General features: G+C 37.7%; 3 protein-coding genes and 1 long non-coding RNA gene across 6 annotated transcripts; 1 reads left to right on the top strand and 3 right to left on the bottom strand.

Annotated features, from left to right (window-relative positions):
* Window positions 1–552: 552 nt before the first annotated feature.
* ftr84 (finTRIM family, member 84) lies at window positions 553–7,593 on the bottom strand. 2 transcript variants are annotated; one of them, XM_049476480.1, is made up of 8 exons: window positions 6,905–7,590; window positions 5,121–5,216; window positions 4,835–4,960; window positions 4,303–4,410; window positions 3,297–3,453; window positions 3,012–3,065; window positions 2,707–2,760; window positions 553–1,305 (listed from the first exon to the last, which is right to left on the bottom strand). In XM_049476480.1, the coding sequence occupies exons 1-8, from the start codon at window positions 7,586–7,588 to the stop codon at window positions 761–763; spliced, it is 1,824 nt and encodes a 607-aa protein (XP_049332437.1). In that variant the 5' UTR covers window positions 7,589–7,590; the 3' UTR covers window positions 553–760. The 2 variants fall into 2 exon arrangements, with proteins under 2 accessions (XP_049332437.1, XP_049332438.1); XM_049476481.1 differs by lacking the exon at window positions 4,835–4,960 and having other exon boundaries at window positions 6,905–7,593.
* On the top strand, window positions 1,198–14,142 carry LOC111191595 (uncharacterized). Of its 2 annotated transcripts, XR_002649567.2 has the most exons (4): window positions 1,198–1,289; window positions 3,332–3,467; window positions 12,839–12,922; window positions 13,127–14,142. It is a non-coding gene; the product is annotated as an uncharacterized LOC111191595 (long non-coding RNA). The 2 variants fall into 2 exon arrangements; XR_002649568.2 differs by lacking the exons at window positions 1,198–1,289; window positions 3,332–3,467 and adding an exon at window positions 8,275–8,639.
* On the bottom strand, window positions 10,973–15,057 carry LOC103026775 (green-sensitive opsin-2). The gene is made up of 6 exons (XM_007261000.4): window positions 14,736–15,057; window positions 14,316–14,612; window positions 13,118–13,286; window positions 12,856–13,021; window positions 12,500–12,739; window positions 10,973–11,717 (listed from the first exon to the last, which is right to left on the bottom strand). The coding sequence occupies exons 1-6, from the start codon at window positions 14,830–14,832 to the stop codon at window positions 11,625–11,627; spliced, it is 1,062 nt and encodes a 353-aa protein (XP_007261062.2). The 5' UTR covers window positions 14,833–15,057; the 3' UTR covers window positions 10,973–11,624.
* Window positions 15,058–19,900: 4,843 nt separating this feature from the next.
* On the bottom strand, window positions 19,901–23,705 carry g103 (green-sensitive opsin-1). Its single transcript, XM_007260999.4, has 6 exons — window positions 23,396–23,705; window positions 22,978–23,274; window positions 21,724–21,892; window positions 21,476–21,641; window positions 21,100–21,339; window positions 19,901–20,764 (listed from the first exon to the last, which is right to left on the bottom strand). Exons 1-6 carry the CDS (start codon window positions 23,496–23,498, stop codon window positions 20,672–20,674), a joined length of 1,068 nt encoding a protein of 355 aa, XP_007261061.2. The 5' UTR covers window positions 23,499–23,705; the 3' UTR covers window positions 19,901–20,671.

Below are 23,705 nucleotides of genomic sequence, written 5' to 3'. Positions count from 1 at the left end.
GGCACCATGCATAATGCCAGGAGTGGCCTAGAGGGGTATAGAGCCACCCAGCACTGAGCTGCAGCCTCAGCTTTGCATTAGCCAGTTACAGAGGAATCAATCTTAACTAGAGTGATATGTGCTTCAGAAGAAACAATGAATAAGCAAGTATCCCAATATTTTTGTCCATATGGTATATAACGTTATTAACCCCCCTTTCTCTAATTTCTTTTATTCACTTTGACATCATTTAAATTGTCACATTTTGTTGATAATTACTTGTATTAAAAGTTAAGTTTCCAAGTAAGTTGTACTGCAAAACAGGAGACATTTGTTTGAGCCATATAGATTTTTTTTGTATTTGAAGAAGCATTGCATTTACATTTATTATATTTAGTATTTTTGCTGATGCTCTTATTCAACGTGACTGGCAGTTTCTATTACTGAATTTAATAATAAGAGTCTTTGAATTGTTATGGGTCTGTATATATATTAAATAACCCTTAGGTTTTAAGAGTGAGTGTACAGAAACATGTAGTGTTATTTATTATTTATTTATTTGACTATGATTAGAATTTTAAGAAAGGTGTCTTTAAGTTTTCAAAAAATACATAGAAGTCATAGAACAAAAGCAAGAATGGCAGATGCACAGATTGAAATTTGCTTATATAAAACAAATCAAGTCAGTGAAAAGAAATACATAATTATATGTGTAATTACATAATAATACATTTCTAGCAAAAATTACAATAGCTTTATATTTTTAGAGGTTAACATTTCTTCAGTGGTATGTTTGTGTGCTTTTCTCCACTGAGCACAGGGACACGCAGGCTCCGACCCCAAACCCGGCATACAGTGGCTCAGAAAACCTGGCCTGGAATCTGTAGATGAGCTCCATGGACTCGGAGACAGAGTAGAAAGACAAGGAGTTCCCAGGAAAGTCCAGATACACCCCGATTCGCGTGGTCCTGGCTGAGATTGGCAAGTCTTTTTCTGTCTTGTTGTGCCAGGCAGAATATCCAGACTCGGAACACAGCAGGCTCCAAGAGCGGTCGTTATATCCCAGAAGGCTGTGGGAGTTCTTGCCCTTGCGGCTGATGCCGCTGTAGGCGACGCCGATGGAGAACTCTCCGCTCCATTCCACCTCCCAGTAGTACCTGGACTCACTCAGAGGCTCAGCACAGAGGATCTGGCAGAAGCCGTCGAAGCGCTCTGGATGCTCCGGGTAGAACTGCGTGGTGCGCTTCCGGACCACCCTGCGGTTCCCTTCAGACAAAACCAGCTCTTTATAGGCCGTGTTGGGGTCAAAGGTCAGTTTGATTGCATCTGTTGATCAACAGAAAATGGATTATACATGGAAGGCCTGGGCCTGAGACTGTAACGATAACTGTTAAAATCAGAATATTTAAAAATGTAAACTGGTCTGATAAATCTGTATTTCTCCTGATGCACAGAGGTCAGAAATAAGGCAAACAGCATGAATTCATTAACACAACGTAGTCTTGTTTCTACAGTCCAGACTAGGGGTGTGCCATATCGTATTGTACGCAATAATATCGCCTACATTTTTTTATATTGTGAACGATATTATACCCTGACATATCGTGCCATATCAGCCACCCCTCATTATCACATCAGGGTAACGTTACTTCTTTTTTACTGTTTTTAGCAAAAGATAAATTTACACTGCTCTCATTTCCCATTATATATCTACTAGAGACAGATTATATCTGTCCAGTATCATTTATTTTACTTCAGTCCTGAATATATTGAGATATTTGGAGTGCATTATTAGTATCATGACATTCTAATTCAATAACTTATGTTACAAATCTGATAACATTCTTGTATTTTTTTTAAATACCTCAGTTAGGGCTGTGCCATATCATATGGTAAAATAAAATAAAAATGTAATTTTGTTGCAGTAGTTTATTCTTGAAATATATATTTTTTTAATTGAGTGTTTTGTCATATCACCAAGAGTATTATTATCGTGAAAATACCATGAAATATCGTGATATTATTTTAGGACCATATCGCCCATCCCTGGTCCAGACTGGCCAAACCGGCGTGAGGTTTGTTGGGGATATTTGTTTTCTTGGAACACTTTGATCTAGTTAAAACCACAGCCTATTGATGTACTGGTGCTGACTATGTGATTTCACCCGTCATTGATCTTAATCTACTAATGGATACTTCTAGTATAATAATGCATGTCATGACACTGAGTCCAGTGCTTCTTAGTGGTTGTCCCAGCCATCAGATCTAACACTGCAATGAGTTCCACCACAGCGGTTCGTACTGACAACTACTTTTCTGAATTAACACTCTGTGATATTCCAACAGGACAATGCTCATTCACATACTGCTGCTGCCTCAAGAGCTTGCCTTGAAGAAACATATACCCTGCCATGGCAAGCCACATCCCCGGACCTATCCCTGACTGAACTGACCGTTCAATTTAATTTGACTATATTATGTGAAGGAGAGGGCAAAAATTAAATAATTGACATCTGATATTATTGATACCTTGCACATCATATACATGAATGAAGTACCAATCCACTATGAAATCAAACAAACAAAGTGCCTAGATTGAAAACTACTCACTGTTTGCCACTGTAGCTTTGATATATTAGTAACATGAGTGATTTTGTATTCATTTTTGACTGAATAGAAATTTGACTGTGTGCCACTGAGTTGTGTGGTATGCGTGGAGTGACCTACGTTTGAGGAAGTCTGCTCGGGTTTTAGGCTCCTGGAGATCAGCTCGTCCAGGGGCTGCAAAAAAAGGCAAAAGTCTTACTAAATTATTTACTTCTACAACGTTAATGTCTTAAAGGAATAGTTGCTAAAATGTATTAGGCCAAAATGGCTAAGCAATGTAATATCACTGCCATACTGAAGGCAGTTACAAGAGGTCCAGCAGAGGTCCTGACAACTGGAGCATACTAGTGTTTGTGTAATTGCTATTAGCATTTTGTAGTGAGCAAAAAGGTACTAAACATCTAAATACATTAAAGTCGCCTTACCTTTAAAACGACCTCCAGACCTGGGATTTAATATGTACACTGGGATGTCACTCACTATGGGGGAAAATGCATATTGATATATATATATGTAGTTATAATAGTTGTAATATGGTTTAAAGGCTTATTCTATAAATGTTAACTGAAGCCAGATCAGTTAACCAGACCTTAATAGACTGATGCTAACTAGCTCCAAATATCTTACAATTTTTAATTAGCAATATTAGCACTTTAGTGTAAAGTAGATCTACTATGTAAAATCCACTTGATAAATAGTATTTTTAATACCTTTTTTAGACATATTGTTCATTTCTTTTTTGCAGATGTCATCCAGGTGTTCTTTCATGTCAGTAGCGGTTTTGGTGACCTCTCCAAAAGAGAACTCTGGGTTTATCAAGACTTTGGGCACCATGGGCTCCGGAGCTACAGACAATGCTGGGAAATTCTGTTGAAATAAAGGTATGAACAGAAGAGATTTATCAGTAAATCATAGATGGTATACAGTGTATGCTACATTAACATGTGTTAGATTGCAAAGCTTTTCAGAAGGAAGATTAACGTTACCATGAACAATAAATACTAAAATAATTGAATGATGAGGCTAACACTTGGTCATATTGGCAAATTATTATTTTTTTTAAAGGGGACATATTACCTTTTTTGACACAAGTTAGAATAGGCTTATGGGCTATACAAACATGTTCATGAAGTTCTTTGCACTAAATCTCTTTCACACAATCTCACCAGCTCTGTTCTTGCCAGTTTGAGTCTCTTTTAAAAGGAGCCGTTTAAAGACTCTCACGTTTATGCAAATAGGCTGTTGCTGGCCACTCATTGTGTACGCTGGGTGTTTACCACACGCTAGTGCTAGTTTATGCTTAACTGTGATATAAGCAGTTGTATTTAAAGTACTTAAATATCTCTCATCCCTCATCAGCTGACTTGCCACAGACAGTAAATACAGATCCCCCCCTCCGAAGAAGCTCGGTGCTCAACCAGCAGACTGAAATGGCAGAACCTCAACAAATCTAATCGGTGGGGCTCTGGTGGGGGTTGACTTCTATGCAAGTTTCCTTTTTGTGGTGCCACAATAAGGGAGACATCCAAACAACTCATAGAAGCATATGCTTCCTGACACCAGACTGACTCACAAAAAAACAGATGGATGGTTTTTTTTTACGGTTGGAGTGTTTATAGGGGCAGTCGAGACCCAAGTGGAAATAGAAAAGCGCGCAAATAGTGGATTTTCCGCAACATGTGCCCTTTAAATCGGCTTATTATTATAATGTTGTACCTGTAGAAAGTGTATGTTGTCCTCAGTATCAAGTATCTGCCGTAACTCTGCATCTCGCCGCTGAAGCTCCATTATCTCCTGCTCCAGGCGCTCCACGTAGCTTTGGGCCTGCCAAAGTATTTACATTTATATTTACATTTTTATACCAATATAACAGGGGATTTTTATATTTAATCCAGTAGGCTACCAGTAGGACTTTATATGAGTTTACATATTAATCTTTAACCATGACTTTATGGATTCATTAAAGCTTCTAAAGATATTGCATGGTGTATTTCAATAATAGTATGTACGAGTTTATTATCCACATTGTGCAGTTATATATATATTTGTATTTTGTTTACATCTTAAGATCTTAAACAGGTGAACCTAATTAATTGAATATCCTTGTGGTTGTAATTGCTTTGCTTAGTATGAATCTGTATACTGGTGCCCTGTAACCAGATAATCTGCAATATTCAAATACTCATACCAGCATTATTCCCATGTTATGGCTCATTGGTGTATATAACCTGTGCAGTGGGCTACTTGCCTGTGCCATGGCTGACTTTAGGTTGGCCTGAATAAGCTGGCAGATTTCAGCATGCCAGCGTTCCACAGACTGCAGCATCTCACTGAAGATCTTGTCACTGGCCGCCTGGGCCCTGTGAGCATTACCCTGCAGACAGCGGGCAGCAGAGAACAGAGTGTCAGTTGCACAATACATCCCATCAATTAAATAAATAACTGAAGAAGCTACTAATGATGCTCCAATATGGAGAACACCTCTGTCTATTGAGCAGTAGGGGGCAGCACCAGACAGTGCTTACTGAACTTACCTTAAGAACCTCCACATTGTGTCTGAGCTCTTGAAGCTCCTTCATTCGCTCCTGAATAATGTGCTGGACTTCAGTCTGGGTCACTACCAGCAGTTTCTGAAAGATATTTATGTGTGTGGGTTTGGTTCTGCTAAGAAACTTAGTTCACCCTACTGGATTCAATTCTTGACTGTTTTAGGTCTGTCTGAAATTATACATAACAGCGGGCTTTGGTTCTTCAGATATGCCTATGATATGCCTATGCCACAAGTAAATATTACTCTCAAAGTGTAACCAATTACTGTCATATTTGTGTTTTTAACTCCAACAACATACTACTATACTGTGGGACTGAATCAGCAACTATTACTGGATATTTAAACAATAAAGCCTGTTTTTAAATATTCCTCTTAAAAAATAGATGTGAACTTATTTGATTTTAACTAAGTAAATTATTTAAAAAAGTAAATAATTAATTTTAAATAAGTAAATTATTAATTGAAGCAAAGTTTTGAATCTTTCTAAATGTTGAATGTCTCAACCTAGTGAATACTGGGTAGATAATAGTGTGTATTATGCATTATTGTGTTCTATGATTTCAAAAAAATGTTATTCTTCAGTTGAATGGATGCAAGTAAAATATCAGTTAGTTTAAAACTTAAATATTTGAATCTATATATGATGAGAGATTTTTGACAGGTTTTTCTGGCAAAATATTCCACAAACTAATCTTATTTTTATCAGATATGTCTGTGATTTTACAACTATCACCATCACTATCAATCATCTGTTTAATTGCATTTTTCAGATTATCAAACTTTAAAATGAAAATGAGAAATTCAAGAACAGATGAGAAAACAAAGTCATTGATCATCAATCAGTCAGGAAAAGTTTACAAAGTCATTTCTAAAGTTTTGTGACTCCAGCAGATCACAGTTAGGGCTATCATTTATAAATTAAGATAACACTGAACACTGATTAACCTTGCCAGGAGAAGCACGCATACTAAATTACTAAATTACTCCAAACGGGCATGGGCAATTCTTCCATGAGGTCACAATGAATCTAGAACAGATCAAAAGAACTGCAGGTGTTATCCGCCTCAATTAAGGTCATTGTTAATGTTTTAAAAATAGGAAACAAACTGGTTGAAAATGGTATCTATGAAAAGGCTCCAAAGCAAAAAACACTTCTGACCAAAAAGAACAAAAGGCCTATCTCACATTTTGATTATCCGTAGGATTTTAGGAAAATATTCTGTTGGCTAATAAGACAAAAGTTGAACAGATAATTATAGAAAAATAACAAACTAAAAGGAAAACATGGTGAACTGATGGTCTGGAGCTGCTTTGCTGTTTCAGGGCCTGGACAACTTGTTGTAATTGTTGGAACCATGAATTTTGATCTCTACCAGAAAATCCTGATGAAGAATGTCTGCCTGTCAGTTTGTGACCTTAAGCTCAGGCATGCTTGGGTTCTGCAGCAGGACAATAATAAAATAAAAATGAAGGGGTCACTTTTTTTAACAGCACTGTGTGACAGAAGATTTACGTAGATTCAATGGTGGTGTCCAATATTAAATAAAGTGGCCATATTTCCATTGTATTTTTAGTGAGCCCTGGTTTCTTTCACCACTACTGTAAATAACTAACTTTAACTAACTTTTTCTACAATTAACAATTTAACATCAAAGTCCAACTCTTTTGTTTCATTTTTAACAATTGATTTGTTCTGTCAGCCAAGAGATCAGTTACAGTATCACTGTTAATCAAAAAATTAAACCATCATCCATGTTGGTCTCTTACCTGCTTCTCAGCTCTCTCCTCCTCAGCACTAACAGTGTTGTGACTGCGGTGTTCTCTAACCGTGCAGAGCACACAGATGCACATCTGATCAGAGCGACAGAACAGTTCCAGGCCTTTCTCATGCTGGGGACAGATCTTGCGATCCAGGTGGCCTGTCTCATCCACCAGCTTGTGCCGCTTGAAGGTAGTCGACTCATAGTGGGGCTTGACGTGTGTCTCACAGTAGTAAGCTAGGCACACCAGGCACGATTTTACAGCTCGGTTCCTCCGGCCTGTGCAGAAATCACACAGGACGTCTCGTTTGAGGTACGGAAAGGGTGCGAGCTCTGGAAGAGGTGAGGGAGAGTCTTGGGGTCCTACATTGGGCACGTTGCGGCGCAGGACCGGCCGAGGAGTGAAGGTGGCCCGGCACTGGGGGCAGCTGTAGATGCCAACGTGGTCAGCCTGGTCCCAGTAGTTTTTGATGCACTCCAGGCAGAAGGTTTCTCCACAGGGGATGGTGACGGGGTCCTGAAGCCCCTCGTCACAAAGTGAGCACACATAGGAGTCTGGCATCATGGCACAGAGAGCAAGGGAATAAAGTGAGGGTATTGAGTTGACTGATGGTGGTTTGAAGAATGACAGAGGAAAGGCACCAGTATTTATAGTGTTGGCTTCAGGTTGTTTGTCCATAATAAAACCCATATTGTGAAGGTTAACCTGAGACCTTGGTTGTATGTAAACAAAGGTGGGAAATTGGATAGCTGAGAATATTTTTGGATCATCCATTTTACAGGCTGTGGAATACCAGCATGGAAACATGCATGAAGTGCAGAAAGCTTGCAGGACAACACCAGAGGATGGAAAAACATACACGCCCTGGAGTTTCTAGATAAACTTACTTATTGTCATTGGGTGCAGTGATATACAAGTAAACCAGCTCAAAGCAGCAATAGCAGGAATGTGGAAAGCACTTCATAAAAACATAATATGTTTGAGTGCTCATCAGAAGCTTGCATTTAACACATGGTTAACTAGTAAATACAATTTTACTCTGTAAAGTTTAAGTGTATTAAAAAAACATATGCAACATGAAAAAAATCTATTTTAAAAATACTCCTGACTAACTATTCACTGTTGAGCTTTTTTTAAATATATTTTTATATATTTATTTATAGAATTAACAAACAAATAAAAAAATATGTTTTTCTGTCTTACCACTGAATAACTGATTGGCCATATTGGAAAAGGCGTATCCATCAAAACTCTTTATGTGTGTTTATGTATATGTTAATTTCAGGTTATTAATTTAGAACGTGCTCGTGTGGTGCTTCCTTATGGAAAAAAAAATGATAAAAGTGACTAATTTAAATGTGTCTTTAAATAAATTACCTGTACTATACAAAAATCTTGAAGTTGAAGTTCCTACTTGTAAATTCCATTTTTACTTGCAAGTCTGTTTCAAATTACTTAACAACAAGGCACAGTCTGAGGCAAGTATCTGGCGATTAGCATGCGGCACAGTAAACTCTTTACTGAGTTTTTCGGATTATAAGGCGCATTAAGGGACACTAGTAAGAATGCCTACTTGAAGTGAACAAGGGTGTCGCCATGTTTTACTTATAATTCAACAGGTTTTGCCACAGGAGGCGCCTAAGTAAACAAAACCAAATCTTAAAAAACATTTTCTTTCAAAGTTATTTGAGCGCTGGATGTTAACCTACAGATATTTTTCTCCTGAAAACTGTTTATTTGGGTGAGTAAAGTGCTTCTCTTTATTTACAGTAAGTTTTAAGATTCCAATATTTTGTCCAAAGGTGAGCGCTAGCCTCAGGGAGCAAGCACTAATTCAGCCCCGGTTAGTAGCGCTAGCCAGCCGCAGTTAGTAGCGCTAGCCAGTTGTGGTTAACAGCATTAGCTGTAGTAAATGCCGCACGATAGCACGTACACTGAGGAACCCAGGGTGATGTAAGCTAGCGCTTCGTAGCATGTAGCTTTTTTTTACATGGTAAACACGCAGGCTACAGTCGGATATACTCACCTCTGAACAACAAAAAAGCTAACACTTCTGTTAGCGACTAATGCTAATGATGCTGCACCCAGCCTGAGTGCTGGAGACCTAAACTAAAACTCTTTTATAATGCTGTACTTCAGTGGACTGATAAAATTCATACATAACACACACCGGATAATAAAAAAAATATTGTACACACATTGTGGCTGCTGATATTCAGAGTTCAGTTCTCTGAAGCGTACCTACAAAAAATTAAGCCAATTTCAGCTGACTTCCAGCTAAAATGTTTGGTTAGTAGAACAAGTTCTGGGTGTTTTTTAAACGTTTTTATTTAATGTTGTGGTAATGTCCCTTAAACCTTCTGATTTAGGTACATCACTTGTCGATGTTTGCCTCTTTATTTTTGTGAATGTTTCCATTATGTTAGTATTCATTATGTGAGAAACATTCTAATAACTTTGTGATGCAAACCATTATGTCACACACATTCAGAATATTCCTGGAACATTATATCTGTAACCTTCCTGGAACCTTTTCAAAGTTTGTGTAACGTTTTCAGTTTGCTAGGCTCTGACTACATGACTCTTGGCTTTAGCGCTTTAGCTTGTTTAGTCGGCTAACACAGTGTTGTGTGTGATGAGCAGAGACTGTAAAAAAAGATGAGCGCCGTGTCGCCGTTCCCATTCATTCAATGCAAATGAAGCCAAAATCTTCCGCAATATTGACGATCCTGATACCCAAGTCTGCGCAGTAGAGACCAGAGGAAGGAGAAAGACTGTGGAGAGACAGCCTACTCATTTGAATAACGTTTTTAAAAACGAATTATGTGGGAATATATAAATTTGACAGTACAAGCAGAGGTTACACTAGCTGTTGCATTTAAATAAAGGAGGTAGAATTACAGTATATCAGAAAAAAAAACGTGATTGAAAGTTGTTCTGTTTTGCCATTAAAACCTATGGGGATGGGTGGGGTTACACAGCTTTCTGAAACCGAACAGCAGGGGGCGCCCGACCTGTGGTGGCATCACTTTTGAGAGACGATGCTCTGTCCAGCTATACACAGTCTATGGTGATGAGCAACTGTGTCCACAACAAACACTCGGCTCTATGCAGGTTGCCAGTGGCATAACAAAAACGTTTAACAAGTTTAACAAGTGCTTGTCAATATGTTGTTCAAGGTTAGTGAGAACCTAGCAAAATGCAACACCTACAGAATGTAAGCTGCTTCTCAGTTGCTCCATAAACACATGGGTAAAAAAGTCCTGGTCAGAATAGCACTACAGAATCAAATAGCTCATACAACAGCTGCACCATAGCATATTACATATTGCATATCTAAACATGATTGGGCCGTTTAAAACTCTTTAATAATTATGACTTATTAAACTTAATATATGACCTACCTGAATGGTTTAAAGTGAACATTAGTTAACAGATAAGTGTTGTTTTAACCTCCCAGTTAAATGTAATATATTTTACACTGGCTATTTTTTTAATGATTCCTTAATTATTGGTGGTGTAGCACACTGTATACAGGTTTTGAGAATATAGTATTTGGTATAGCACAAACTTAAATACTGTAAAGTGAATTATCTGACACTGTGCTAACTGACGAAGCTAATGAGGATTAGGGACACTAAAGCTGAGTTACAACAGAGCTGAGTGTGTGGGGATGAAACACTTAACAGAAATAAGACAAATGTCACCTGCTGCCCTCAAATTTAACATTGACAAAAGGGTTGCATACAACCACCCAGCACTCCCAGATTCAGACATGCTTTACTGCAGACCTAAACTGGCAACTTTAGGTTTTTAACAAGAAAGTATATACTGCAACTTTAACTAGGCAAGATACAATGACACCTTTCACTAACATCTAGTGACAGTTCCTAATGATGTTGGTAATGTTTTGTAGAGTAAAAATTCATGAAAATGTAATTATTATAAAAGTATAAGTGCATGGAGAGAATTAGATGAGTTTTGCTCACATTTCAAACACTAGTTTTCAAAAAAGTGTTAAACATTTTCTTTACAATTATTTGGAGTGTTTTGGAGTTTAGAAAAAAACTTACATTTGAATTGCAAACATAGCTTTATTTGCTAAAGAAAAACAAGGAACATACATAATACATACATTTGTTTGTTTGTTTTTTTTTTCCATTTTTTGAAAATGCATTTCTAGTCTATAGTACCCAACAGGTGCAAAGACAAGTGTAGGCCATCTCTGTTTCTAGAAGCCTATAGTTTTACACCAGCACTCCTTAGGTTCCTCCAGGTGACAACCAATGCAGTACGACATAAATAGTTGATGACTGATACAGAGCTGTGATTGGCGCGGAGAATGTCTTCTTTATATGTTTATGAGAGGGGGGGTGAGGGACCCCTTTCAGCTCTTCTGGTTCAGCTGTTGATATTCAGTAGCAGAGGTCATTGGGTTGAGAGTATTGTGTGTGTGAATTCCAACATATTGGGAAGGAAAAGCATGTCCGGGTGCAAAAGCGAACACACCAGGAGCACATCTGAGCTTATGTCAGAACACACTGCACTCTCAATGATAAATGTCATCATAGCCACTATTATGTAGTCCTGATATGACATAAAAATATTCCTTTGTGTGTCTGAGCTATGCTAAGTGACCATAATGAATGTAGCGTACAGTGCAGGTCGATAATGACTGCAGTCCATGTGTGATATGTATTTGCGCAGTAGAGGGCAGCACAGACTTTTACGAGGCTGTAGAAACTTCTGTGGTAGAGCCGGAAACCTCTGATGCATCCTCCACCTTCTTTCCAAACAGCTGCATGATACAGCTCCGGAACTGTGAGGTGAGAAAGAAAGGGATGTTACTTAATTGCTTTTCAGAATTAGCAAAAAACATTCCTAAAGTCCAAAATTAGCAACTGAACTGGAAAATAACACATTTCTATTTAATTGTTTTTATGTCACAATAGTTTAGTGTATTTTTGCAATAACGATATATTTAGTGCATGCAAAAAAAATATACAAAAAAAGCACTCTTAAAACTTCACAGTAAATAGCAAAACAAATAAATTAAACAATATACATTGCTTTAAAGACATAATAAGGCTATTATCACAATATAGATTTTTTTTATTGTTTCAAAAATTACAAATATTTTATCGTATTTTATAAGATATGGCACACCCCTAATGAACCCTTCAAAAATTACTTAAACATTACTATTTGTTTAAGAGGAATTGCTTTAGTCAATTAAGAAAATGTAACAATGATCACGTGCTAAATTTATGCCAGGTTTTTACCAGATGTGAGCAATAAAAAGTTAATTTATTTTTTGGATCTTCAGACCAAGCTGTGTCTCAGGCTGTGACATTCAAAAACAAATTTTTTTTGGAACTGGCTTTTTGAAGTGGCTCACATTCATCCAGTATTATTTCTCAAACAAGCCTGAGACACTGTAAAATATAGTGCAGCTCAAACCGGCCTTCAGGTCTTCACCCTCTTAGACTGTGATACAGCATATGTTACTTCCATTAACTGAGATTTAAGACAGGCTTTGGGTACTGTAAGTCTAGTCTAGACTGTGAATTTCAGAGCTTAAGAGATGTTCCTAGCCCTCACCTGGCGGTTCATGAAGACGTAAATGATGGGATTATAGATGGTGGCACTCTTGGCGAAGTAAGCGGGCATTGCTGCTGCCAGTGGGTGCCAGGCATAACCTGGGTTCACTGCAGAGAAGGTGGCAAAGGAGGCATATGGTCCCCAGCACACAATAAAGGCAAGGATCATCACTACCACCATCCTGGACACTTCCTTCTCTGCCTTCTGAGTGGACTCTGAGTCTTTCTGCTGCTGGGCGACCTGTTGGGAAAGGAGGAGTTCTCAGAGGCATTCTCTTTGATGTTCTACAAGAAGACTACTTCAGTAATCGAATAACTACATTCATTTTTTTTTTCATAGATGCATGCATAAGATACCTGGTGGATGGCACTCCAGACGAAAATGTAGCAAATGATAATGATGGACAGAGGAAGAATACAGCAGGTAAGCATTAGGGTGATCATGTAGGAGGCCACTCCTGGATCCTCACTGCCACTGAACACATCAGGGCCACAGGATGTCTTCAGACCATGGGGCCAGTACCTGAGAAAGAGGAAAGAAAAGAATAAGAAATTTAATATGTATTTTATTTTATCTATACTTTATATAAAAAGAAATGTATGTTGTGTGTTTATCTACCTGCTCCAGCCAAAGATTGGAGGGGTGCACCAGATGATGGCCCAAACCCAGGAGAAGATGATGCCACCTGCTGCCCATTTGCCATCGAATTTAACATTTCCAAATGGCTTGCACACAACCACCCAGCGCTCCCAGGAGATTATAGTCAGAGACCACAGAGCTGTGATACCTGCATTGAAAAAGGAGAGATATTGGTATCTCAGACATGCTTTACTGTAGATCTGAAGTGACTTATTGGTTATTACTATTAAAAGTACGACATGATGGCACCTTTCACTGACCTGTAGTGACAGTTGCTAATGATTTCGTTAATATTTTAGAGAGTACAAAATCCATCAAAAATTTAATTATTCAAAGTATAGGTCCATGGAGCGTGTGAAATGAGAGTTGCTAATACCGATTATACTGCTTCCTAGTTACTATTCATTCATAATTATATAATCAGGTAAGTAACATTGTAAACTGTGTAGATGCTGGCAAGGTTCATTTAGCATTAAGTTGAGTTAGCTTGTTAAAAAGCATAATCATTGCAGTCTTAATGTCATTAATAGATCTTTAGTTTGACTCCACAGTTTTTTTTAACTCCTGTAGTTCTTGTTGGACTGTGATCGTGATAACTGTTAAGCTGCTACTGAAAAATGAAATAAGAATCTCTCATCGTGTTTTGCATTATGTTCTGTGGTCTCGTGTACTTCTTCTGTTAACAGTGTTTGCATTTTACTGACAAACACTGCAGTACGCTACCTATGCTAACACAGTGCGATACAGCCTGTTCCTGACAGGAGCCAGTCAATTACAATTGCTGTTAGCTCTGTTTTATTGGACTAAATCCAGCAAGTGAGGCGTCTAAATCCCCGATCCCATCAGTGGATTAGCTCGTGCCAGTTTAATGCAAATACATTGTAAGACTCAATGGATTAAGCTGAGTGCTCGACTGTTCACACATGATCTGTAATTGTCTTGTATTCACTAAAAGTTGTGAACTTTATTACCTCTTTTTTTTAATAAGCGAGAAAACCCATTAATGTAAGCTGGTATCTTGACTTTGTCTGAAAGTTTTATTTATTCAGGATATTTAAAAATGTATTTATGTTTACTGTTTAATGCCTGAATATTCTTAACAATGAAAAAATAACTGCTCTATAAAAAAGTCATGTGTGAATCTGTTATTATTAAGAGATATACAAAACACACTTACCACAGACAGACACCGTCCACCCCTCAAAAACGCACATTGGGTGTCCAAGGATGAAGTAGCCGAAGATCTGGTTGATGACACTGATTGTGCTGGCAAGAACTGTCTCCCCGAGATCGGCTATAGCCAGGTTTACCAGAATCCAGTTTAGAGGGTGTCGCAGCTTCTTGAACTTTGCTGTTGCTACAATTACCAAACCATTAGTGAAGACTGATGCAATGACAACAAAGATCATCCATAAGGATGATACGTTGTAGACCCATCGAGGGGCAATGTGATAGTTTGGTCCTTCAAAAGGATCTGTGGAAAGAGAAGGGAAACATATTTATGTTTTTTTAAGTTTTTTGCTCAAACAACTTGCTTATGTGTCAGTTATTTGAGGCCTTCTGCCAAATTACTTAAAAGATAAAGCTATGTGCTTACCTCTTGTATTATTAGCATTTGTGTAGACAAATGCAGACTCCCTTGTGGTGTCTTCATTGTGGCGCCGGGCGGCGAACACAGGCTCGTGTGCGGCCATGCTGTGAGTTAGAGAGGAACTCTCTGAAAGCCTGAAAGGACAGGCGGCCTAAGGATGTTCTCGGTGTCTTCTAACCTTCTGAGCCTCTTTGAAGATTCTCTTCCCTCCTTTATCTTGCCTCTCCGTTCCTTATTGTGCTTCTCAGTTGAAGTGTAGATCTCCTCGGCCCAGGTGTTGTGTCTTGACGTGTCTCTGTGTCTTGCTTTTATACTCACCTCGACAGATTTAACACCCAAAACCTGTTAGCTCTGAGAGTGAAACCCTGTGTCAACCACTAAGGATGCAGGTCACCTTCCGGGATTCCTGGATTATCCGGTGAAAACCTCCAATTGAATGAAAGGCATGTTAGAAACAATTAAGAAAGCAAACAGGAAGACTCCTGGCCTGAGTGAACTTGCAAGTGGCTTAAAACACAAATCTGTCAATAACATTTTATTTTGCCAAGCTTTTTCCAAGCAGGCCAGGCTAAAGCCCTGATGAGTTAATTGTCAAGACTCTGCTAGCCAATATTCCCATGTGGAGCCCTACGCATGTTACAAATGAGATGATTGTTCACCTACATTGCTAACCTGAGGAAAACGTAGTGAGGAAAAGGTACTAAACACCGATAATTGCGGCACAATTTACAAAACACTTAACTAATAATGTTGGTGTTTTAAGCTTTTAAGCTAAATGTTTAAAAGATTGTGAATATTTTTATTCAAATATATTTAACAGATTAATTGAAAAACTACATAGGTTTTAATGTATTTATCAAATTGTATTTTATTTTAATTGCATTTCTTATTGAATTAAAAGCCGATACTTGCCATTGCTTCATAGTGGATGCCTATAACCACTGGACATAAGTGCAGTCAAAAATGTAATATTATTTGGCATATGCATATTGCGGCAGAAGCTATTAGCTTGAATGTTCCTGCAGATAATCATTTTTTTTTGTCACATCACATTCAGCCAAGCTATGGCTCTTCCTGCTGGCTTTTTTGAGCTGCGTGCAGTGATCCTTGACTTGCTGTCTCTGCTGTTTTAAGAGACAGATGGTTTCTAATTAGACAAAGTGACAAAGGTTACATACTAACATCTACGTGTAAAAAGCATTTTCATTTAATTCATCAATACATTTTAAATTAGGATAAGATAATTTACGTGAATATATATGTTTATTTGTTCACTTTGAGAGACGTTAAAAGACTTGAGCAAACAAGTTTTAGTTGCTTAGTGTGTAAATGGCTAATGTGAAGCTGCAGCCAAATAATGTTACACAGATTGAGAAAGTGCCGTGCGACAGGAGTGACGTGAATCTGGGGGTGAGGAAACGATCTGCTGATCTGCAGAGTCAATTAGGACGGGAATATCTGACAGGGATTACAAATGTTTTAAGACAGCTTCTAGTTGTGGCTACACATATGTGGGTGACACGATGATGAGCATGGTCTGGTTTGTTAGCTCCTGTGGGAACATGACATTGCCTGCCTAAGTAGCTTGTTGACTAATTAGTTCAGCCTGCAGACAAAACTTGGCACAATAAAATGTTAGAGACAGGATGGTGTTTTAATCCACTGACCATTTCCTCCTAGCCAAGACCCTTCCTGTTGGATTTCTTAATTGTTTGTAATTTGTTCAATTTATTAAACAAGTTCAGCGAGTAATCCCTGCAAAGTGACCGATGAGTGGCTGTTCTAATTGTTTTAGGTTCTGGATGTTGAAGGTGGCAGGGTGAGTATATAAGTGAGGCTCAGAGACTGGATAGGACCTTTTTTCAGACCATTGTCATGTTTTCAAAGCCTTCATGTCCGAGGGCCAGTGTACATCTGAATAAGGCCACGATTTCTGTCCTGCCTTTCGGAGAGGGCATCAGATTCCCAAAGATTGTTTGATTGCATGAAATGGTAAGAGCCAAGATGGTGAGTATACAGCTCTGTATGATGGACCAGATAATACTGATCTCATTTTTATGTTGATGGCTGATACAGTATTGACCTCTAATATTTTGGTATCATATGCTCAAAGTATTGTTCTGCCAATTCTGCAATTACAGTAAAGGAAACAGTAATGGCAGGAATTTGTATTGACATTTTTAGTTGACACAGAAGTGAATGTTTTTTTTTTCTTCTAAGATAAGGTAAGGCTAAGATAAGGCTCAGTTGTGGGCAACTTGGTAAGAAGAACTACAGTTGAAATGGTGTTTGATGACTTGGTAGCCTACCAATTCTGACTGAGATATTTCAGACCTCTTTTTCTTTTTTAATGCATAATCATCTAAGCTTTACTTACAGGAGACTCAACTTTTATCTGTTTCTATTATTATATTTCATTTAATTTTTATAATAATGTTTCAGAAGTTCTCAGATGGTCCATACTTTTGTGGCACATAACTTAATTGATCAGTAACATGTCTTATGGTTGGATTGTTCTTGTGTTTTTACTGTAATGTCTTTTAGTATGGATCATATCCTTTGCCAAATGCCAAACATTTTCATATCGCTCAGAACCTTGTGCTTGAGCTCCCCCTACAGGTTTTCAGTGGAGTTTGGATAAGGCTCTTAATGCTATTCAATAATTGCTAATATTTTGGCAAATTCTGTGTGTATATTCGATAAATTTTAGAGCACTGTCCTGCTGGAATATTCACCTATAATTCTTAGATCCTGTTAAAACCACATCGCTGTCTACCAACCATAGATTTGGGGACTTAATTGTTTACTTTAGAACCATCCAAATTATTATGCTACCTCAGCTCATAGTAGGCTGACACAATAAGATTTTTCCAGAGATTCCCAGAAATTATTGCGATAAACGATTTTAATTCCATTTAAATTTCACTGAAATAATGTTATATCTTTACAAGGCTGTTGTAACCTTTTAAAGACAACATTTTAATTAATCATAGATCGTAAAATGTGTACTTTGTTCTTCACCTACTGCAGTCTTGCATGGTCATTGGCCTGATATTGCATCACTGGCTAAAATACTGTTCACTGTTATATATGTGAACAAACAAAATAAGCACAATAGACAATATATCGTTTCTCAAATATTCATTTCCGTTTTTGTAAGATAAGTTGTAATGTAATATTACTGAGGTAGTTTCCATTTTTTAAGATAAATCGTAAAATTGTGTAATATTTGTAACAGGTTTAGTCTATAACATTTATTACAGAGATATTGGAGTTACACCTTGTCTGAGAACTAATATAAAATTAATCATTTCCAACCTGCTGTGGAAACAATTTTAAGTGATGACTTTCATTTTGCTTTTAATTAATCTAGCAATATGTTGCAAAACAAGACAGGAATTTAAACTAGATTTCTATGACATTTACTAGGTTAAATAAGTTAACGGAAATTCACATAATCTTAAAAGGTCAACTTAAAATGTAGCGTCTCTCTCTCTCTCTCTCTCTCTCACTCTCTCTCTCTCACTCTCTACCTCTTTCAATATAAACTTTTTAAATTAGAGAAACATAGTTAGCTAGCACATTATATGTCTGTCTTTGCCTAAAGGTAACTAAAGCTAAAGCTAACTGAAGCAAAAGCTAACTAAAGCTAAAGCTAACTAAAGCTAAAGCAAAATAAATCTAGTGTCCCACACACCAGTCATGTTAACTACTTAGGGCCATGAACTCTCTGGATGGCAGAGGTTTTGCTAACAGAGAAGAATTAAAATATCCTGAGGTGTAAAGCACTGAAATTACCCATAATCTAGTGAGGAAATTGTTACAGCAGAAATCCTTTGAAAGCCTCCCATATAATACATGTTTAATCAAAATCCTATGCACACATTGTTCTTTAACTAGGTTTGTAATATAACATTTACATTACAGTAAATACATTCATCTGTGCATTTATAAATAATTGATTTATTTATGAATACATATTTAAAATAGTAGCTTAAACCTATTTTTGGTCAAAAACAAGTCAATAAATAAATGAGGCTATGACAGGTTTTTGGTCGGGTAAACAAATATTATATAGCCAGATTTGGCAGTGCATTAAGTGTGCCCGATTAAGTGTCCTTTTTACTGCGCCTTGAATGCTGAGATACATTCATTTACAATGCAAGTAAGTAACACCACTTCTCTACCTTCAGACTACTTCAATTTACAACAAAACACTCTTAACAAGAGGTATCTTTATGATACTGAAAAGTGAAACGCTTTTTGGTGTGATATAGAACTATTTTGCTTCTTGTCAAAGGTATATATTTAGGACGATCAACAATTGACAGAAAGGTTTTGCACTAAAGCTCTCTTTAACCAGGCAAAAATGTAGTTATAGAATTAATATTTCTAAAACATTTATCAAAATTTATAAAATATTAGTTCTGTGACTATATTTTTAATTTCTGTAGATTGTCCTTAATATAACCTTTGACGAGAAACAAAATCAGAAAATGCTGGGACTGTATGGAAAATGCAAATGTAAAATACATAAAAAAAAAAAATATATATATATATATATATACACATATATATATATATATATATATATATATATATATATATATACTTTGACTTTATTTAATTGCATACAACTTCCAAAAACGTTTGAATGGGGCAAATTAGAGCTAGTAAAAAATATTTTGATTATTGCAATAATGTGTATTGTAATGTCACTATAATGTAATCTCCGATTTCTCAGATGGCTCTGCATCATGAACTGTTCTTCAAAAATATATAGCTGAAACAATCACATAAGAAAAGTATTACTTTAGTGCATCAAAAGATTCAATATTTCAGATTTCTTTGAAGGAAATGGACACAGAAAGTGTACTCTGTACTTCATTGCTTTGTATCCTCAGTGCCTAAACTGATACAATTAGAAAATGTTGAGTGCTTTTTGGAATGTGTTGCAGGTCTGAGATTCAGGCTGAATGTGTATTAGTACAATAATCGAAGATGACCAGACAAAACATGAAATATATTGAATTCATAACATCTGCAGTGAAATTCTAGTAAAATAATAGTAAATGTAAGAAACACTGTGCATTCTAGATGCTTTTTACCAACTATTTATGGTACTGTTCCACATCTGATGAGTGTTGGAGGTGAAAGAGATTACATACAGGTTTAATTTGCAAACATTTGCTTTATTTTGCTAAAGAAAAAACAATAAATATACATATTTGTTTTTTTTTTCTTTTTAAAAAATGCATATGTAATCTAAAAAAATCCGAAAGGTTCATAGACAAACGCAGCACAGGTTATATGAAGACTGCCTTGATATGGACCAATAGATGCCAATAACTCATGTTTTGGATTTAGCAGCTTTAAAATTTGAACTTGTGGTTCAAATCAGGCAGGAAATTGTTCCCATTGCAAGAATGAGAACAACTGAATGCAATGCTCTGAGAATTTTGTTGCATTGTTTCTTAAAATATTACAAAACGTTAAAGTTTTCAGACATTCCACCTCTAGCCATAGACAAATAGTTTATGGCTGACACAAAGCTGTGATTGGCATGAATTGGGGGGTGAGGGTGTGGGTCATTTTCAGCCTTCATTCCTGGTTCAGCTGTTGATATTCAGTTGCAGAGGTCAGTGGTTAAGGAATATATTGCATGCAGAATTCCAGCATATCAAAAAGAAAGTCCAGATGCACAGCAAACAACGGAGCATTGTTGAGCATATGTCAGAATGCCCTGCACACTGAATGATAAATGTCATCATAGCCACTATCATTCATAGAGTCCTGATATGAAATATAAAGATTTCTTCATGTAGCTGAGCTATGCTAGGTGACCATAATGCATGTAGCAGACTGTGCAGGTTGATAGTGACTGCAGTCCATGTGAGATCCTGATATATTTTCGTGTATCCAGTAAAGGGCGCCATAGATTTTTATGAAGCCGTAGACACTTCTGTGGTAGAGCCAGAAACCTCTGATGCATCCTCCACCTTCTTTCCAAACAGCTGCATGATACAGCTCCGGAACTGTCGGGTGAGAAAGAAAAAAATTAGTGTTGCAATATAAGTATTTCAACAGAGTAGGACAGTGGTTTTCAGGCTGTGGGCCACAGTGGTACTGTTAGTGGGGCAATGGACAAAAATTTAGATGTATTGTAGTCTGTTGTGCAAGTACAAAATCATCTCAGTATATATACACATTTCAACATATATAACATTGTCGCATGAAGGTGTAAATAGTTAATCATGTTGATAAATACACGTGATTAAATATAAATATAATTCAGTGAAACACACCTTCCACTCTATAAAAATGTTCAGACACACCTGATATAACTCATCAGATTTAGTGTAGCCCTCACCTGGCGGTTCATGAAGACATAAATGATGGGATTGTAGATGGTGGCACTCTTGGCGAAGTAAGCGGGCAGAGCAGCTGCCAGTGGGTGCCAGGCATAACCAGGGTTCAATGCAGAAAAGGTGGCAAAGGAGGCATATGGTCCCCAGCACAGGATAAAGGCAAGGATCATCACTACCACCATCCTGGACACTTCCTTCTCTGCCTTCTGGGTAGACTCTGAGTCTTTCTGCTGCTGGGCGACCTGTTGAGAAAGAGAAAAGTTAAGTACTCTGCAGAGCCTTTGATGCTACAAGAAGACGATGGAATCTATTAAGAAATGTTGAGTGTAGTGAAAGGTTCTAGACAGGACCCTCATAGAAGGACAGAGAGTGAGATACCTGGTGGATGGCATTCCAGACGAAGATGTAGCAAATGATAATGACGGAGAGAGGAAGAATACAGCAGGTAAGCAGCAGTGTGACCATGTAGGAGGCCACTCCTGGATCCTCACTGCCGCTGAACACATCAGGGCCACAAGATGTCTTCAGACCATGGGGCCAGTACCTTAAGAAGTGAAAGGGAAATTAATACTTACTGAATTAATCGCACACCTGCAATTGAACCATCTGTGCCTATGTGTACCTACCTGCTCCAGCCAAAGATTGGAGGGGTGCACCAGATAATGGCCCAAGTCCAGGCAAAAATAATGCCTCCTGCTGCCCATTTGCCATCAAATTTAACATTACCAAATGGCTTGCACACAACCACCCAGCGCTCCCAGGAGATTATAGTCAGAGACCACAGAGCTGTGATACCTGCAAAAGAGAAGGAAATGTTTACATGTAGACAGATGAATAGAAATTAGCCAAATGCATTGATTTCGGGAAGCAAGGTAAATTCTGACAATCTGATAAAGTTACTGTTGGCTGTGAAGATTCCTTTCCTTTGCTTACACATTATCTACCATTAATTATCTTCATCCCTACGATGGATGTACTATGTATCTGTGGCTACTTTAACCCTCACTGTTCCCTGGGTGCTGCAATGATAGCTACTATACTATACATATACAAAATGCTACAGCTGCATTTGCAGGATCTGTCTGGAGGGGTGGTATGTCAACTGATTTGACATACCCTAGTAAGAAGTTTGATTCATGTCTGATTGAAGTTATTGTTCTAGAGAATTCACTGTGGAAGTGTCAATGACGCATCATGTCCTGTATATACTATTTTTTATCATTAACATAGTGGCCTCATTAAAACATATGCAGAGTCCTTAAACGAGAACTGGTATTCATTAAATAGCACAGCAGTAACCTAATCCTGATAGTCTACCATATTGCAGAGTTTAGCTCCAACCAGGGTCAACTAAATGCTCAAACCTGGTGTTCTGGATCTGATCTCTCCATTATAGTGGATCTCATAACCAGGAAAGAACACATTCTGAATAATAATAATATTCTGTACTCTATATTCCAAACAATTTCATACATTTTTAAATTAATATTTTTTTTTTTCATTTTGGGAATTCAACATATGTTTGTAGACTGTTGCTGATATATCACAAGTGAAAGGAGCTTTCACTAAGTCCTATGTCTGAATCCCACAGAATGTGGATTAAATCCAATTTGGGAGAAGGTGTCCAAATCCCATCACAGATCAGATCAGATCAGTGGATTAGCTCTGTTTAACAGATTAACGTGGACACATTTACTGACCACGTGATTTTACAGTGTATCATAGAGGAAGCACACATGCTTTTTAAGAAAGAATAGAAGCATAACAACACGAACTAGTGAGTGTTTTAGCAACTGTTAAAATACATAATCAGAAGCACTAGACATTGAACTAGGAATGTCAATCATAGCAATAAATGAGCTTCTTTTTATCCTACTTACCACAAACAGACACCGTCCATCCCTCAAAAATGCACATTGGGTGTCCAAGGACAAAGTAGCCGAAGACCTGGTTGAACACACTGATTGTGCTGGCAAGAACTGTCTCCCCGAGATCGGCTATAGCCAGGTTTACCAGAATCCAGTTTAGAGGGTGTCGCAGCTTCTTGAACTTTGCTGTAGCTATAATTACCAGACTGTTAGTGAAGATTGATGCGATAACAACAATGATCATCCATAAGGATGCTAGGTTGTAGACCCATCGAGGGGCAATGTGATAGTTGGGTCCCTCAAATGGATCTGTGGAAAGAGGCACATGTCATATTGTAATCACTGGGTTCCAAAAACATTGTATTCTATTGGAAATTCTATAGTGAAAGGTAAATTGCAGGTGGTCCATAATACCAAGCTCTATACTCACCTCTTGTATTGTTGGCATTTGTGTAAACAAACGCAGACTCCCTTGTGGTTTCCTCATTGTAGCGCCGGGCAGCGAACACAGGCTCATCGGCATGTGCAGCCATGCTGAGAGTGAGAGTGGAACTCTCTGAGAGCCTGAGAGCAAGGACAGGCGGCCTAGGATGACAAAACCGTCGTCAAAGTCTTGCGAACTTCTGCGTTATAGTGATTGTGTGCCAAAAGTTGTCCTGTAGTTTGTGTAGTCTCTCCCTTCTTTTCCTTCAGTGTTACCCTTAAACTGGTTGACTGGTAGGCATGTCTTCATCTGTCCC

The sequence above is a fragment of the Astyanax mexicanus genome, chromosome 1 (genome assembly GCF_023375975.1).
Source record: "Astyanax mexicanus isolate ESR-SI-001 chromosome 1, AstMex3_surface, whole genome shotgun sequence".
In the NCBI taxonomy this organism is placed as follows: Eukaryota; Metazoa; Chordata; class Actinopteri; order Characiformes; family Acestrorhamphidae; genus Astyanax; species Astyanax mexicanus.
This window is presented reverse-complemented; position numbering and strand designations above follow the sequence as displayed.